General features: G+C 48.9%; 1 protein-coding gene and 1 long non-coding RNA gene across 2 annotated transcripts in view; one reads left to right on the top strand and one right to left on the bottom strand.

Moving 5' to 3' along the window:
- B3GLCT (beta 3-glucosyltransferase) overlaps positions 1 to 3,869 on the bottom strand; it is a 263,730-nt gene extending 259,861 nt beyond the window's left edge. Inside the window, exon 1 of the mRNA XM_051831762.2 lies at positions 3,657 to 3,869. Coding sequence (XP_051687722.1) covers positions 3,657 to 3,732 — 76 coding nt within the window. The 5' untranslated portion in view covers positions 3,733 to 3,869. The remainder of the gene's footprint in view (positions 1 to 3,656) is intronic.
- Positions 3,870 to 4,243: 374 nt separating this feature from the next.
- LOC103352080 (uncharacterized) lies at positions 4,244 to 16,651 on the top strand. The gene is made up of 4 exons (XR_011378852.1): positions 4,244 to 4,379; positions 4,760 to 4,861; positions 9,712 to 9,785; positions 15,461 to 16,651. It is a non-coding gene; the product is annotated as an uncharacterized lncRNA (long non-coding RNA).
- The last annotated feature ends 1,525 nt before the right edge of the window (positions 16,652 to 18,176 follow it).

Raw genomic sequence — 18,176 nt, forward strand, 5'->3', positions numbered from 1 at the left:
CTGACACCCACAGGGGAGATCTGGAAGAAGCTCCAGGCTCCTGGCTTCAGATCAGCCCAGCTCCAGCTGTTGCAGCCATCTGGGGAGTAAACCAGGGCATAGAAGACCTCTCTCTCTCTGCCTCTGCCTCTCTGCAAGTCTGCATTTCAAATAAATAAATAGATCTTTTAAAAAAACACACACACACTATAAATATATACATATCAATTAAAACTTTTTAAAATGAAATAATAATTAAATTTCCAGTCATTCAGGCTTCTCTGGGAAGGGCTTACTGACTAGAATTTGGAACTCAGGGTAGTAAGGGAGACCCTCGCTCATTCACAGGTCTGAGGAAGCCCTGACATGCACCACAAACCCATGATCACGGGAAACACAGGGTTAACCTATGAGGCTCCTGCGTTTTGTTCTTAAGCAAGATTCTGTGTATCGTCCGCGATGGATCATAACAGAGCTACCAGAGCAAAACCACAGACCGTTCACAAATCCCCCATGAGGAGGACCTTGCTGCCTGGGAATTCTGTCTGTGTGCCTGCTTTACAGTGTGTCTAATAACAGCCAAAACCCCAACCCTGTGTGCTCCAGATGAGGCCGACTCAAGTACTGGGCCCACGGTGACGGCCTCCCTCTGAGCAAGTAAAGGAAGCGGTCAGAACATCTCCTTGGCACCCACCCACACCCCCACCTGGAGTAGACGCTCTCCCTCCCACTCCTCGCCCCACCCCTGAGCTTCTGGTGGTGACAGACAACCTCCTGAGGTCAAAGCCATGATAACAGGGGTCATGCCATCTTGGCGGTCCCAGACCACCTGGCTGACAAAGAACCCATCCCTAAATTAGAATCTATGCTGGTTAACTCCGCACACTGCTGGAGAAGAGAGGGTTTCAAAAATCCAAAAACACAAAACAACTCAGAATTAGGTCTGACTCTCGGTGTCCTAAAATTTCTGACTCACTGCAATGAAAGGAATCTGAGCAAGACTTGGCTCAGAACGAAAAAAAAAAAAAAAATCCCTAATTTTGGCAGGTGCCGAGAACTACAATTTTGGCTCGCACACAGAGAAAGCAGGGATGTGACAAATAAAAGCTAATACCTATTATTTTGCCATCGGTTCAAATCGGCTTCTTCACAGATGTTCTGTCAGGATGAAGTTTGGCTGTATAGAATCTCACGCAGTACAAGTCTAGAAACAGGTGGTCCAGGGTTGGCACTGTGCTCCACTGGCACTCGGGCTACTTCTCTCTCTCTAATCTACTATCCTCCCGACCAACTTCCATCTTCAAGGTCACCTCATGGTCACAAGATGGCCACCACAGCTCCAGCCATCAGATCCACATAAAAGGCAATGGGAAGGTGGATACAACAAAATCAAAAACGCCTGCATCCCAACGGCATGAGCCACCTTCAAGTAGCTTTACCAAGAAGCCCAGCCAATAATCCTGGCAGATATCTCACAGCAATGCCACTGAGAAACGCTTCACATCGGCTCTGCCACACCATTCTTCACTCCTCCCCTCAATCCCCAATACACGAGTTTTGTTAGGAAAAAAAAGGCAGGGCGGGGAGGGTTATGGGGTAGGCAGTTAAGTCTCTGCTGTAAAAGAATCAGGAACTTAAAACTGTAAAAGGCCACAAACTTCTAGTATCCAACCTAGCCCATGCCTCCTGTCTTATCAAGAAGACTAAGCCCTACAGCCACTAAAGGCCACACAGCTAATAAGTGGAGACCATGAGGCCTGAGTCAGTCTGCCTCCACCAGATTCAATCTGCCAGACTTCCAACTGAAACGGCAGTGGATTTTGCCCTATATATGCATATGGGTTTAAAATAAATTTTCTATATTGACTTTTCTCTAAAAACTGAAATAAACGTTCATGGGGAAACTAAACTACACACAGACCAATGTGATGAGGAAACACTTCAGGTATTTTTAAACCTTCCGGATTGCTCACATGCCTCGGAACATTGTTTCGGGAAGATTCCAAGGGCTGCATCTTCAAACAGCCCGGTTCCCCTGCCCTCACATCAAAGCAGAGCTCACTAAAACGCACGCCTGATTTACTTCCGATCTCAAAGGAAACCGTCTCCTGTCTATACCAGCCCATGAAAGCCGGATCACAAAGCCTAACCGTCCCCCAAGACCTGCTAAGGCATTTCGTGTCTTATTTATTGTGCTTATCTGACAACTTCACAAGGCTAATAAACATCTCTAAAAATGTGTTGACATTGCAGCTCCTTCTGAATGCCCTTCAGTGTAGTATCAAGTTTGGATAGCACAAATATTTCCTTAAGAGAAATTAAAAAAAAAATCCACCTAGCAGTACAAGTGGGTATTTGCTTCAGCCTGTATAGTGCATGTATGACATACAAATATCATATCCCCAGGACAGCATTATAAAGTGCGATGCTATAAATAGAATGCCGAGTTCAGCTACCACCCACCCATTCGGTTCTTTGCAAACCTTCCAGGCAACCAGCCAACGGCCACAGCCAGGGTCACCTGGTCAGTTTCCCAAACCTCCGGACTCGGGGTCTCCCAGAGCCCCCACCCAGCGATGCCTAGTCTCCCGACAAAGCACAGCTCCCTAACTCCACCGCTCCCCGTGATCAATGACTGCCTTCCCTGTGCAAGGTGCGCGCCAGCATTTTTAATTACACTGGTGCCAAATTAATCAGGCCTGGGCACAATTCATCACCAACGACTCGCCTTCGATCTTGCCACACTTAGTGGGCGCCCGTGGCAATGCCAGGGGTCCACGGACAAGGAAGAAGCGTGCCCTTATCCTCGGAGCTCAAGGCCAGACCGAAGCGGGCCGTCCGGGCTCCGGCGGCCCGGCACCAGCAGTGCGCGGGACGGGGAGACGCCACGTCTCTCCCCAAACCGCGCCATTCTGCCATCTCCACACCCTTCCCCGGCTGGAAACGCCAGGCGAGGGAACTCCTCTCAGCCTGACTAGGGCAGGATTTCTCGCCCACGCTTTCCAACCGGACGACACCTCACCCTGACACTCAACGGCTCGGCTTGCCTTTGGGTTTAGTTTTTTTGTTTTTTGACTGGAGGACAACGGACGGCCAAAGGAACGCGCGTCCTGTCAGCGGGAGACGCGGCAAGCGCCGTTTCCCGACGGGCTCGCCGCACTCCCAGGGAGGACCCGGGCCGCCCGCGGCGTCCCCCCGCGCCACGCCCGCGCACAGGGGGCCCCGGCCGGGCACCGCCGTCCTGTCTCCCCACGCGGGCGGAATCCCAGCCCGGGCCGCCCGGAGAGCCGGCTCCCGCCGCCGGGGCTCGGGCTCGCGAGCGCGCGGGCGGCGGAAGGCGGAGGGGCGGGACCGCCGCCGCCGCCCGGCCTCTTTCAAAGTTTCTCGCAGTTGCACAGTTCCTCCCGCTCCCTGTGGGGGTGGCCGCGGGGCCCTCGGCGCCCGGCCGCCCGCCCGCTCCCAGCGGAAGGAGGCGGAGAGGCGCGAGTCGGGGGCAGCGGCGGCGGCGAGCACCCGGCGAGCGAAAAGGGGCCGGGCGGGAGCACCCCGGGTCCCAGCCGGGCGCCGCGAGAGGGCGCTGCTGCCGGCGCGGCGGGGACGGGGAGCCGGACGGGGCAAGGAGGGCTGGGCCGGGAGGCGCGGAGCCCACGCCGCGCCCGTGCGCGCCCGCTACTTACCCACGGAGCAGGTGAGGAGCGCCAGCAGCGCGGCCAGCGCGAGGCGGCGGTCGCCGCGGCGGGCGGGCGGCTGCATCCCGGCGGCGGGGGCTGCGCACCCTGGATGAGCGCGGGGACGGGAGACGCGCGCGGAGCGGAGCTGCGCCGCTGCCGCCGCCGCCGCCGCCGCCCTGCCGCCGCGGCTGACCCTGCTCCGCCGGCTCCCCTCCTCCCTCCTCCGGCTCCGCCGCGCCGGCTCCGGCCGCGCCCTCTGGCGGCCGGGAGCGGGAGCGCCCGCCGGGCTCGGGGCTGCCCCCGGGGTCCGGCCCGACGGGCGGCGGGGAGAGGGTGCAGCCGCTCCGCCAGGACACGGCCCTCCTCCCAGGCGTCTGCCCTCCGCTGCCCCGGCCGCTGATCTCCACGCCGTCCACCTGACCGCGCCCGGCGTTTTCCCTTCGTGTCCTCCCACCCTACTCCGTCGCGCTGCTGGTCTCAGCGGGTCCCTAGCTCCCCTTCGAATACCCGAAGTGAAGGGGAGGAAGCAGTTTTCTTCTTTGCTGATGTAGCATCTGCTATAAAAAAAAAAAAATCAATAATTCTGCTCAGTATTGTTGGCATCAGTGTTGTACTTTGATGAAGGTGTTTTTAATCAGCTCAGCTAATTTGCTTAATACCTCTTTTTTAATGGAATTTGGCCAATCACTTAAGCCTGGAACTTTGCTTTTAATAGATGTTTGTGGAAAGGTAATTTTCTGTGTATTTAATTTTAAGTGATTGTCGTAATGGAAGAGGGAAGGTATAATTTTATCGAAAACGTCGGATAAAAAGTAATTAAGTGGGAAAAGGGGAGTGACATGGGAGGCCCCCCAGGAGACCCTCCTACCCCTAACAGGCCTGAGAGCAGAGTGGTGGGCCTGGCTGGCCCCCTTGTGTTGCATGGTGGAAAGCAATCACAAATGGAGTTGGAGAAGCCACCTGTCATGGCTGTGCATTCCTGCGCGCTTCCCCCTTTAATTCCTTTCTGTGTCCAGGGAGGGAGACTGGGCGGAGGGCTTGTCCCCAGCCCGGGGCTAGCCCGAGAGCTCCTGAAGGCAGTGACTTATTTCATTCATATTTACTCACAGTGTTTGGATGCCTGCCACTCCAGCAGTGTCTGCCACATGGACTGACAGCCTTCACATTGCTGAACGCTGAGTGAGGATCAGCACCAGGCCTCAGGAGTTCAGGTAGGGTGCTGGAGAAACAGAGAAGCAGGTGCTGAAGAAATGTTTGGAGTCTTGAACCTCATAAACCTCGGGGTTTTTAGGGCCTTGGTCTCTTATGTGCTAGGACAGTCTTGTCACTCTTCCATGCAACAGCTGCCACATTTGTTTGTTTGTTTTAAGAAAATCTGGAGACCATGTGCGTGCTCTCTCTCTCTGATTTATATTGGCATCTTCAAATCGGGAACTAAGCTGTTTTGTGTCAGGAGAAGGCATTTCGCTTCATAGTTAAGACACCCATGTCTCACATCAGAGTGTCTGGGTTTGATTGCCAGCTCTGGCTCCCGATTCCAGCTTTCTTCCAGTTCAGACCCTGGGAGGTCGAAGTGACAGCTCTTGCAATTGGGTTCCTGTCACATAGGAGGCCTGGCTTGTGCTCCCCATCTCTGGCCACTGCAGGCATTTGGGCCATCTCTACCTGTCTCTGCCTCTCTCTTTCTCTAATAAATAAATTAAAATCTTAAAGACATAATTATTTCATGCATTATCCATTTCATGTGACTGCAGATAGTACCGTTTTGTTCAGTCAAGGCTGTGGAAAAGGTTGTGGAAAAGAAATGTAGAAAGATTTTCGCTTCTCTCTCTCTCTCTCTCTCTTTTTTTTTTTTTTTTTTTTTTTTTTTTTTAGATTTATTTCTTTGAAAAGCAGAGAAAGGGAAAGATCATCTGCATGTTCACTCCCCAAATGGCTACAACAGCCAGGTCTGGGCCAGGCTGAAGCCAGGAGCCAGGAACTCCAGCCGAGTCTCCCTGTGGATGGCAGGACCCCAAGTACTCGGGCCATCTTCCACTGCCTTCCTAGGTGCATTAGCAGGGAGCTGGATTGGAAGTGCAGCAGCTGATGCTCTGCTGTGAAATCCTGGCACCAAAACCAGCAGCTTAACCCACTACACCACCTCGCCAGCACCTTCACTTCCTTTCTTAGTGAAGATTTTTAAATTTATGCTTGATTTCATTGATCTCTTTTATCCTTCTTGGGAAAATTCTTTTTTTTTAAAGATATATTTATTTATATGAAAGTCAGAGTTATACAGAGAGAGAAGGAGAGGCAGAGAGAGAAAGAGGAGAGAGAGAGAGAGAGAGAGAGAGAGAGAGAGAGAAAGTCTTCCATCCGATGGCTCACTTCCCAGTTGACCACAATGGCCGGAGCTGTGCCAATTTAAAACCAGGAACCAGAAGCTTCCTCCGGGCCTCCCACATGGGTGCAGGGGCCCAAAGACCTGGGCCATTTTCTGCTGCTTTCCCAGGCCACAGCAGAGAGCTGGATTGGAAGTGGAGCAGCTGGGTCTCGAACTGGCGCCCGTATGGGATGGTGGCACTGCAGGCGGCAGCCCCGCCCGGGGCACCACAGCACCGGCCCCCCTTCTTAGGAAAATTCTAAAACATACCTGCCTAATTGAACATTATAGATTGCTTCCAATTTCAAAACTCTTCAACTTTCTTCTAAGAAAACATTCCTTGAACCAGTGCTGTGGCTTAGTCAGTAAAGCCCTTGTGTGATAACAGCATGCTGAGTTCGAGTCCCGGCTGCACCCCCTTTTTTTTTTTTTTTTTTTTTTTTCTGACAGGCAGAGTGGACAGTGAGAGAGGGAGACAGAAAGGTCTTCCTTTTCCATTGGTTCACCAAGTGGCTGTTACAGTTGGCGCACCGCGCTGATCCGAAGCCAGGAGCCAGGTGCTTCTTCCTGGTCTTCCATGCAGGTGCAGGGCCCAAGCACTTGGGCCATCCTCCACTGCACATCCTGGGCCGCAGCAGAGAGCTGGACTGGAAGAGGAGCAACCAGGACAGAATCTGGCACCCCGACCAGGACTAGAACCCAGGGTGCCAGCGCCACCGGCAGAGGTTTTAGCCTATTGAGCCGCGGCACCGGCTTTGGCTGCTCCACTTCTAATCCAGCTCTCTGCTAATGACCTGGGAAAAGCAGCAGAAGATGGCCCACATGTTTGGGCCCCTGCCACCAATCTAGGAGACCCTGATGAAGCTCCTGGCTTTAGCCTGGCCCAGCCCCTGCCGTTGGCAGGCTTCTGGGGTGTGAATCAGCAGAGGGAAGATCTCTCTCTGGCTCTCCCTCTCTCTCTGTCACTGATTTTCAAATAAAATAAATAAATCTTTAAAAGAACACAAGCGCTCATATATGTTAGATATTAAACATATTTAGCCAAGTAGACACAAGACTAACAATTAAGCAAACTCAGATGCCTGTTCCACATAATAACTCTAGTTGCTTAATCCAAGTTTTTGTCCAAGGGGCTGGTGTTCTAGCATAGTGGTTCAAGCCACCACTGTTGGAGCACTAGTTCGAGTCCTGGCTGCCCTGCTTCTGACCCAGCTCCCTGCTGATGTGCCTGGAAAGGCAGCAGAAAATGTTCCAAGTGCTTGGGCCCCTGCCACCCATATGGGAGACCAGGGTGGAGTTCCTGGCTCCTGGCTTCAGCTTGACCCCGCCCCCCAGCCATTGTGGCCATTTGAGGACTGAACCAGTGATGGGTGATGTCTCGATCTCTCTCTCTCGTTGCCTTTTAAATCCTTTTTTTTTTTTTTTTAAGTTTCCGTCTGAATCTGTCCCGTGAAAGTATCACTGTGTTCCAGTCCACATTGGGGAGAATTGAGCCCTGAGGGTGATGGAGAGTGCACGCTGAGTGATAAACTTGCCCTGGCGTTCCTCCTCTCGCAGCAGGTGTAGATAAATGGCAGTGCGCAAAGCTCCTAACTCACGTTCCCAGCAGGATTACCCTTCACCTCCTCTAGTCCTGTGATAGATGGACTTGCTGGGAGCCCCTCCCAATCCCACAGTGAGAGCCCTTCCTGGCGCACACATCCTCAGGTGGACGCCATCAGGCAGTGCCTGGGTCGGAGCCATCTTAGCCCTGGGTAACACCAGCTGTAGGAGGGGATGACTTACAATAGAGAAGAGCAAACCTGCCAAGTGCGGAGATTGTGATGTGCAGAGGAGCAAGCCGTAGCTGGCTCTTCCTGGGGTTCTTTCACCTCCATCCCAGCTGCTACCCTTGTGCTGGCCCGTGGAAATAGGCCAGGTCCCCAGGAGAAGCAGGGAGCCGCCCCTTTTGGGGGAAGCCCTGTTGTTGCAGCCTAGTAAGTTTTTAAAGAATTTTCCCAACACTATAGGAAACAGAACTACCACTGGCAGCCAGAAAAATCTAATGAAAAAGTTCCAAATGAATCATCAGTGATCTTGGAACTACTGTATTTTGGGCCTCAAATACAGGGCTCCTTTCATTCATTCATTAACTGTTAGTGAACACTTTCTAACTGATGCTCCTTTTGTTGGGGCTCTGGGGCAGATACTGAGAATCAGGAAACATGGCACTGGGCCCAGGATGTCACAGTCCAGTTGGGGAGACAGAAGTGTTCATAACTAATTTTACTACTGTGCAATAATGCTATATAGTACAAGTAGACAGGAGCACTTCAGAACGCACAGGGAAAATGAATCTGAGAGCCACAGGCAACCATCAGAAAAGTTGGAGAGACTTTAGCATAGGATTTTAATTGATTGATTCAAAAGGCAGAAAGAGAGAGACAGGTCTGCATCCACTGGTTCACTCCCCAAATGGCCTCAACTACCAGGGCTAGGCCAGGCCGAAGCCAGGAGACTAGAAATCCATCCAGTCTTCCACATGGGGTAGCAGGGCCCAATTACTTGGGCCATCATCCGCTTCTTTCCAAGGCATGTTAGCAGGCAGCTGGATCAGAAGTGGGGGCAACCAGGGGCCGGCAGTGTGGCATAACAGGTAAAGCCGCAGCCTGCAGTACCAGCATCCCGTGGGCACTGGTTCAAATCCCAGCTGCAAGACCAGAAAAAAGCTCCTGGCTCCTGGCTTCAGCGTGGCCCAGCCTTGACCATTGTGACCATTTGGGGAGTGAACCAACAGATAGAAGATGGTTCTCTCTCTCTGCCTCTCTGTAACTCTGCCTTTCAAATAAATAAATAAATCCTTTTTTTAAAAAAGTGAGGCAGCCAGACTTGAGCCGGCCCTGCAGTATGGAACGCCAGCATGTAAGTAGCAGCTTAAGCCCCTGTGTACAATGCCAGGCTGTAGCCAGGATCTTAAAGGACAAATAGCAGGTTTTCAAGACTGAGAAAATGAGGGCAGGCAGAGGTACAGCGTGAACAAAATACAAGAGCTGAGAGCAGCGCGTGGGTCGGGAAGTGGCAGTAGGTGGCCCTGGCTTCTTGGGAGGGACCCTCGTGGCATCCTGCTCCCGTTGCTGCAAAGACCTGATGTTAGAGCCACGACACAATCCCGCCTGCTAAGCACCCCCCCAGCTCCTCCTGGAATCTGCTCACCGGGTGTGAAGGGAGCCACCGATCGCTTTACTCGATGCTTTCACATCTAGAGAAGCAGGAGAACCTTTATCCTCCATAGGAGAGAAAGTGAGACAGGAGCAGAAAAAAGCAAAACCCTCTACCACGCAGCACAGACCCACTGGGCACAGCTCCGCTCCCTCACTGCCTAACTCCCACCACAAGTACTCCAGCAAAATGCTTGGATGACATGAAGTCGTCCCTTGAGAAAACGGCTTCACTTTGCTTCCGAAGCTTTACAGAAATCAGGAAAAACTCATCTTGGTGGCCCAGACTTTCAAGTAGATTTTTACCCAAAGAGGCTTAATCAAGGGCTTCTCCCAGCCTACCAGCCTTGAACTGAGATCCAGGAGATACAATCCCAGTTACCTGGTGCGAGCCCCCAGGGCACACCTGGAGATCCCACACCACTGATACTTGGTTTTCTGTTCCCCTGAAGCCATAGTGTGGCATAAAAGCTTCTCTACAAAACGACCTATCTTCTAGGAACTTCTAACCAGACCTAGATGACCTGCATGGCTGTTTGGTTCTTGCTGGAGTCCTGGACCCTTCCGTCCTCGGTAAGTTCAGGCGTCATTCATCACTAGCGTAGCAACAAGAGCAGTAGGAAATGTCGGTGTCTGACATTGATGAGAACAGAAGGCGTGCGCGGGACTCTTCAGCAGCCTGCACAAATCATCTTGGTGTTTCTGGTGCTGCTGCTTAGAAGCAGTTGTTCATTTTTTTTTTTTAAGATTTATTTTATTTATTTGAAAGACAGCGTTACGGAGAGAGGTGGAGACAGAGAGAGAGGTCCTCCATCCGATGGTTCACTCCCCAGATGGCCGCAACGGCTGGAGCTGCGCCAATCCGAAGCCAGGAGCCAGGAGCTTCTTCCAGGTCTCCCACGTGGGTGCAGGGGCCCAAGGACTTGGGCCATCTTCTACTGCTTTCCCAGGCCACAGCAGAGAGCTGGATCGGAAGTGGAGCAGCCAGGTCTTGAACCGGCGCCCACATGGGATGCCGGCACCTCAGGCCAGGGCTTCAACCCACTGTGCCACAGCACCAGCCCCCATCAGCAACAGTTGTTCATTTTACAACACCTGCTTTCCGGTCGAACCAGCTCAACAAAATGAATAATAATAACTTTCTGTGTGTGGTCATGATCGAACATATCACAGGAACTACCTGTGTGAAGTCTTCCTGTGACATGAGGTTGAGGAAAGGGATGCACATTTCTGGGTGAGGACACAGTCTGATCAGAAGGTCAAGGCTCGCCTAAGTAGCCGTGAGCCTGTGTAGAAACCCGTGAGTCCCCTGGAAAGCATCTGAACAAAGGTAGAAGTGCAGGAGAGCACCTCCAGTGGAGACTGGAGAAGAACTCACAGCAAAGGCGCACTGCATTGATGGGCTGTGGGCTGACGGTGAAGGGCATGTCCTTTTGGTGCAAAATTTGAAATCTCTGCACAGTTTTTTCATAACATGCTTTTGCCACAGACTTTTTGAAGACCCATCATGCTATTTCATCTAACCCTCACCAAAAAAGTTCTTAAAATTTGTTCAAATGAAAGGACTATTACAAATTAATGTGCTGAGTCTCAAGTCAAATACACGTTGGCCAGAGCTGCCCGTAATGGAAATCCTGCTCTTTCACAGGACGACTCCCAGCAGGAGGAGAAAGGAGCTCCACAAAGGCATGACAGAGGCCAGATCAATTGTGGTGCTGAGGGAGTCAGTAATGGCGGGAGCAAAGGAAGGGACCACAGGTTGGGACCATTAAGGCAATTAACTGACATGGAAAGCTGACAGAGGAATGAGATTGTAGAGAAAAATAAGAGTATCATCATGGTTACTAGTTTAAATGATAGCTATAACTTCACTATATCAATCCATTAATAACAATAGTTAACACTTACTGTTTAGCAGGTGCCCCACCAAGTGCTTTACCTGCATTATTTCGTGTTAAACAATATCATTCCATTCTCCAAACAGGTTTATCACCATCATTCCAATTACAATGGAAATCGAGGAACTCACAGCAGTCGGCTCAAGGGCCCCTCAGACTCCTTCAGGATGTCCAAGTTTGCAAAGTCAAAACTGCTTCTACAGCAATACTGAAATGTTACTCTTTTTTTCAGAGATGAATTTCCACTGGTAGTGCAAAAGAGTGCTGTCACTACGGCACTAATCAAGGCATTGACGCCAAAATGTACTGTGGGAAAACAAACAAAGCCAAGTTCACTTACAAGGGTACTTGATGAAGCAGTAAAAATTTAATTACACCCTTGACTACACAGCTTTTTAATTTGAGGGTACTTTTAAAAGTTCTTAGAAAAAAATGGAATTACAGGTATGTTCAGGGGCAGGCATTTGGCCTGGTGGGTAAGATGCCTGCATCCCACAGTGAAGTACCTGGGTTAATTCTTGGCTCCACTCCTGATTCCAGCTCCCCACCAATGCACCTGGGAGGCACAAGTGAATTTCCAAATAGTTAGCTTCCTGCTATCCATGTGGGAGACCTAGATTGAATTCCTGACTCCTGACCTGGCCTCTATGGGCATTTGAGGAGTGAACCAATAGATGGTCCATCTTTCTGTCTGTTTCTGTCTCTCTCTCAAAAAAAAAAAAAATTTTTTTTTCTTTTAGTTCTGTGTTGTGGCACAGCAGGTTAAACCACAGCCTGCAAAGCAGGCATCCCATATGGGTGCCAGTTTGAGTCCCAGCTGCTCCACTTCCCGTCCAGCTCCCTGCTAATGCACCTGAGGAAAGCAGCATAAGATGGCCCAAGAGCTTGGGCCCCTGCACCCATGTGGGAGACCAGATGAAGCTCCTGGCTCCTGGCTTCAGCTTGTCCCAACACTGGCTGTTAGGCCATTTAGGGAGTGAACCACCAGATGGAAAATCTATTTGTTGCTCACTCACTCTCTAACTCTGCCTTTCAAGAAATAAATCTTTAAATATAAATACATATGTATATGTTTATTTGAATGCAAAAAATTGTTTTGGAATTCCACGCATAGTTTTTTGTAATACTCATTTCCTAAAAACTTTCTGAAGTACCCTCATGTTTTAGGGACAAATTGAGAAATAAGCATACAATTCCTTTGCGTATCAAAGTATGCTATCTCAAGCAAAAACACTAGTGAGATTCCTTGAGTTGCAAACTGAACTAGCTGATTTTTTCAGGTAGAAAAGCTGACAAACTGTAGTTATGCAGGAGCTGAACAAACACTTTTTCAAAAATAATCAAAGTGAACCTGCCACTTCAGAGAAAACTACTGATGTAATTTGTTGCCAATGACAACATTGAAGTTTCCTCGAAATTACAAGTTTGCCTCCATGAGCTTAACAGTCTCCCAATCCTTCAAGACTTTTTTTGATGAAATCAATGATAGTGTTAACAAGCATGGTTTTTTTTTTTTCTTTTTGAGACTACAGAGTGAACTACATCAACCTGTGGGAGACCTGTGCACTTTGGCAGAATAATATTTTCCAAATAGCCTAGGTAGAACACAAAAGCATGCATGGGTAAAAATTTCCATTCAAAGTACCAGACAGACTGAAATCTGATATGGTTTCAGACTTCTTGTTACAACTAAGTTTAAGAGACTCCTAATTGTCTCAAATTTGGATGTAACATCAATGAATGATTGGTAAAATATTTCCAGCTCTGCTTTTCAACTCACATCTGTGTGAGACTGGATTTTCTTCATTTACTTCATCCAAAACACCATAACCCAAAGATAAGATGAAGAAACAGATCAAGACTACCTGTTCCTCTTAAGCCAGACATTAAAGGAGTTTATAAAATGTAAAGCAACTATATTCTTCTCACTAATTCTTTACATTTAGAATATGGTTTTCATTGAAATACATCAATATTGCTGAGTTTATTATAAACTTAAAATGAATTAATAAGTATGTTTCAATGTCTCAGCTTTATTTCATTTTTTCTTTTTAAAATGTATTTATTTGAAAGGTAGAGTTACAGAGAAAAAGGGAGAGACAGAGACAGATCTTCTACCCACTGACTCACACCCCAAGTGGCCACATATGACTGGGGCTGGGCTGGGCCAAAGCCAGGGTCTAGAACTCCATCCAGGTCACCCGCATGAGTGCAGGGGCCTAAGGACTTGGGCCATCTTCCACTGCTTTCCCAGGCCATTAGCAGGGAGCTGAATTGGAAGTGGAGCAGCCGGAACTTGAACTCACACCCAAATGGGATGCAGCATTGCAGCCAGAGAGATTACCCGCCATGCCGCAACACTGGCCCCTCAATTTTATTTCTAGTACAGCAAATATTTATAGATATAATACCCGCATAAGCCAAACTTCTTTGGAGTTTTCAGTGATTTTTCAGAGTCTGAAGGCATCCTGAAAACTGTCAGCCAGACACATAACTTAGAAACTGTGGAAGTGAGTACTAAAACCCAGATCCATCTGACCCCAAAACTCTTTCACCCATTGTGCTTGGTTCCTTCCTGTTTGGCTTCAGAACTGTTGTATTTGGGTTGCCAGATTTCCAGGAAGCCCATGTTGGCTCCCAGTCACCTAATTAAGACCTCGGTTATTAAAGGATTTAAAATAATAAATATCAGTTCTATGGGCAAGTTTATGCCGGGGCAACAAGCAACTCTAAACTCTCAGTGGCTTAACTTAACAAAAGGCTTTCTTAGTCATGCCAAGTCTGCAGCTTGCTGGGGACACTCTGGGCCAGCGGCTCCCCCTTTTCACAGATCTAGGCTGGCTGCCACCAGAACTCAGGCCCTGCACAATCACCACCGCAGACAGGTCTGGGCTGCAGAGCCAAGCACCAGCCATCAACACTGGCTGCAGAAGTGTCGCGCTTCGCTTCTGCCTGCCTCGCACTGAGGGGCGAGAGGTGCCATCCTCTAGCCCAGAACAGAGGTGAGCTGGACACAGTACTGTCCGTTATCTTGCCTGTCCTCTGCAGGGGACTTCAAAGAATTCATGGAAAATGAAACCAAAAGAGATGTTTATCTCTCTGCCAAAGTTTTTGAAATCCATACACAGTGTGTTCACCATCTGCATTTTCCAAAAACTTCTGGGGATCCCTTGTATGTTTCCAGCCAGCCAACTATACCCCATCTTCTACTCTGAAAGGATGCCATGCTAGACACTGGGGCACACAGTGAGCGAGGATGTATCCTCTGCCCTTTCGGAATTCACAGGGAAGATTTGGAAAGGTCAAAGTAAAAGAACGCCACCTTACCTCTGTGTGACTCCTTACTATTTACTTATTTAAGTCAGAAATAGAGAAAGAAAGAGAAAGAAATCTTCCATTCTCTGGTTCACTCCCCATATGGCCGCAACAGCCTGGCCCAGCCGTGGCAGGAGCCAGGGGCAGCTCCTTACTATTTACAAAGTAAATGCACAAGTAACAGCTGAACAAGGCAGTCAGGAATGTCCAGATGAACTGAATGGTTTGGGTGTTCTTGGAAGAAAGCAAACCAGTTTGGGTGGTTTCAGGGAGAAGGAGAGATCTGAGTAGAGATCATGAAATGACCCAAACCAGCAGAAATGGGAAGGAGAGAAAATGAAGACATAGTGAAGTCAGACAGGAACTGCAGCATGCTGAGTGTATGGTGTGGCTACAATTTTTGGTTGTTTTTTTTTTGAAGATCTGTGTGTTGGACCGGCACTGTGGTGTAGCTGGTAAAGCCACCACTTGCAATGCCTGCTTCCCAAATAGGTGCCTTTTTGTGTCCCAACTGCTCCACTTGGGCCCCTGCACCCACGTGGGACACCCAGCCAGGGAGGACCAGACCCACGGCAAAGGAGGCCACAAGGCCCTGAGCGTGTCAACACTATTATCAAGGAAATGTTTAGCTTAGAGATACAGGCATTTATTAAAGTTGAAGAAGCCAAAGCCAAAGCATGCCTTGTGTGTTTCTTTTCTAAAAATGTACTTTTTTCATAATTCCCCTGCTTCAATAACAATAAAATAGCTATAGCATAATTGTTTCACATAACTGAAAATATAACTTTCAGAAATAGCATTAAATCAAGCAGATGTCAGAAGTACCTTGCTTAAATTAAATTGTCGTGGTTGGGGGTTTTCTTTTGTTTTCTCTGGGTTCTGAAAGCAGGAGTAGGCAAGTCCTGTGTAGCATTTCCCTGCTGAGTGCATTGATGTCGGCTTCTGGAGGGACCATAAAATAGAAGAAGAAAAACCCAAATCTTGAGATGTATGTGATGTGTCTGCTCAGAGAAGCTGCTGTGTGATTCATTGCAGAACCTTGGGCCCCAACTGAAAACAAGGAGAAGCCGAAGCAGATCAGAGAACAGAAGAGAAGCTAATCCAAGGAGGCACATAAGAAGGTGTAGAATTTAAAGCAAATCTCTTCTTTGTCTTATCTTCACAAAATAACAGCCTTTGGTTTGTTTACATGTTTGAAGTTAACCTTAGATTGTACAATGCTAGACCAAGTAAGGAAATTGAGGCAAGATTGATGAAGTCTTGAATGGCAGGCTTATAAAGCTGCACCTTTTCCACCAGTCTAAAGGGAACAGCTGGTGCCAGTGTTGGAGCACTGCTGATTAAGCCTCCACTGGCAATGCCAGCATCCATAGCAGAGTGCCAGTTCAAGACCTGGCTGCTCTGCTTCTGAGTCGGCTTCCTGCTAATGTGACTGGGAAGGCAGCAGAAGATAGCCCAAGTACTTGGGCTTCTGCTACCCATGTGGAAGACACAGATGGAGGTCCTGGCTCCTGGCTTCAGCATGGCCTAGTCCTGACTATTGCAGCTATTTGGGAGTGAACCAGCAGGTAAAAGATCTCTCTTTCTCTCTTTGACATTCTGCTCTTTAAAATATGTGCATACATACATACATAAATTTTAAAACAAGAAAAAACATCCTACATCAGAGTAGCCTGGGTTCAATTCCCAGCTCCTGTTCCTGATACTGGCTTCTTGCTAATGCCTACTTTGTGAGGCAGTGGTGATGGCTCTAGTAATTGGGTTCCTGCCACCCACATGGGAGACCAGCATTGAATTTCTGGCCCAGTCCCAGATGCTGTGGGCATTTGGAGAATGAACCAGTAAATGGAAGGTCGGTTGGTCGCGCTCTCTCTCTCTCTCTCTCTCTCTCTCTCTCTGCCTTTCAAATAAAGAAATTTTTATGAAGATATATTTATTTTATTTGAAAGACATAGCTACAGAGAGAGGAGAGACCATGAGAGAGAGAGATTCTATCAACTGTTTCACTCCCCAAATGGCTACAATGGCCAGGGCTGGGCCAGGCCAAACCTGGGAGCCCAAGCACTGGGGCCATCTTTTGCTGCTCTCTCAGGCTCATTAGCAGGGAGCTGGATTGGAAATGAAGCAGCCTGCTGGTGTTGCAGGCAGCGGCTTAACTTGCTACACCACAACACTGGCCCCAGAAATTTATAAAAATGCTATGTATTAAATTTAAAAATTCACAAAGACGAGTTGTGATATTTTCCCTGCATCTCAGTAGCTCATCTTGGCCCCAACCCCAGCCCAAAGAGCACACACACTTCATACATAGTTCCATCATGCTCTTCGCCAATCTATCACATTGTACTGTAACTGCTTCAGTACCCTAATTTGCTGTTGTATCTGTACAGTGCCTGACACAAAAATACCTGTTGAATTCACTAATATAACATTAGAAATCATTTTTAAAAAACCAATAGTTTAATTTCCCATACTTTTCCCAGTAGTGGCAGATTGCAGAAATTGGTGTTTTGCTGGGCTTAACTGAAAAACTGCAGTGTAAAAGCCAAGGGAGGCCGGCACTGCGGCTCACTAGGCTAATCCTCCGCCTTGCGGCGGCCGGCATACCAGATTCTAGTCCTGGTCGGGGCGCCGGATTCTGTCCTAGTTGCCCCTCTTCCAGGCCAGCTCTCTGCTGTGGCCAGGGAAGTGCAGTGGAGGATGGCCCAAGTCCTTGGGCCCTGCACCCCATGGGAGACCAGGAGAAGTACCTGGCTCCTGCCATCGGATCAGCGCAGTGCACTGGCCGCAGCGTGCCAGCCACAGCGGCCACTGGAGGCTGAACCAACGGCAAAGAAAGACCTTTCTCTCTGTCTCTCTCTCTCACTGTCCACTCTGCCTGTCAAAAAAAAAAAAGCCAAGGGAATGACTTCCTTCCATTGAAACTGCCCCTGCACTCATGCTTATTTAGATTTTCCCTTCTTTCAGTCTCAGATTGATGCCTTCAGGCACAAAAGAATGACAATCCAATCCATACTCTGGAGCTATTTTAAAAACCCAGATCTGGGTTTGTTTTTTAAATGAAGTATTTGGGTATTACTGCTTCAGCTAGGACTGGGTCATTAATTTGCAAATGTGGAAGTCTTTTCCCAAACAAGTCAAAAGCCCAGTTATTCAAGCGGTTCTGGAATCAGAGAGAGGAAAAAAAAATAGGAATATACATTAAATAGTCACAATTCCCATTTCTGAACATTCTATTGAGTTTGGGCATTCAAGGCTCAGTGCTTTTCCTTATGAGAATTATCTGACTGTGAAATGCTTATGGAAAACAGAATCGTTAAGAAACACTGTTCTGTTGTGGCTCTCCAGGATGCTTCTTGTAGTTGTTTGAGTTACACTGCTGATGGCTCCTGAAAGGCGACAGTGCACTAATGTGCTGGTGATTCAGCGTATGAGTTCTGGGAAGACACCTCTCCCTTTCCTCACTGCGTGTGTGCCCCATGGAGAGGTGGCTGAGTATGTGCCGACCCTGTGTGGGGCTCTACAGTGTCATGTCCCCGCCTCCAGTCGATCCCCCAAACAGCCTTTTGTGAATTTGATGAAAAGCGCATTCTGAAATAGGTCTATAAAGCATCTCGCCTGCGCCTTTGTTCTTTATTTCATTCTGTTTACTTCTCCCGGAAGACAGCATTAAAATTCTGCTAAGAGCTGTTTGGTGACAATAATATGGATAGATACCTACATGGGTTGTTTGAATGCTGCTTCTGTAAGG

This window comes from Oryctolagus cuniculus, chromosome 9, assembly GCF_964237555.1.
Source record: "Oryctolagus cuniculus chromosome 9, mOryCun1.1, whole genome shotgun sequence".
Lineage (NCBI taxonomy): Eukaryota > Metazoa > Chordata > Mammalia > Lagomorpha > Leporidae > Oryctolagus > Oryctolagus cuniculus.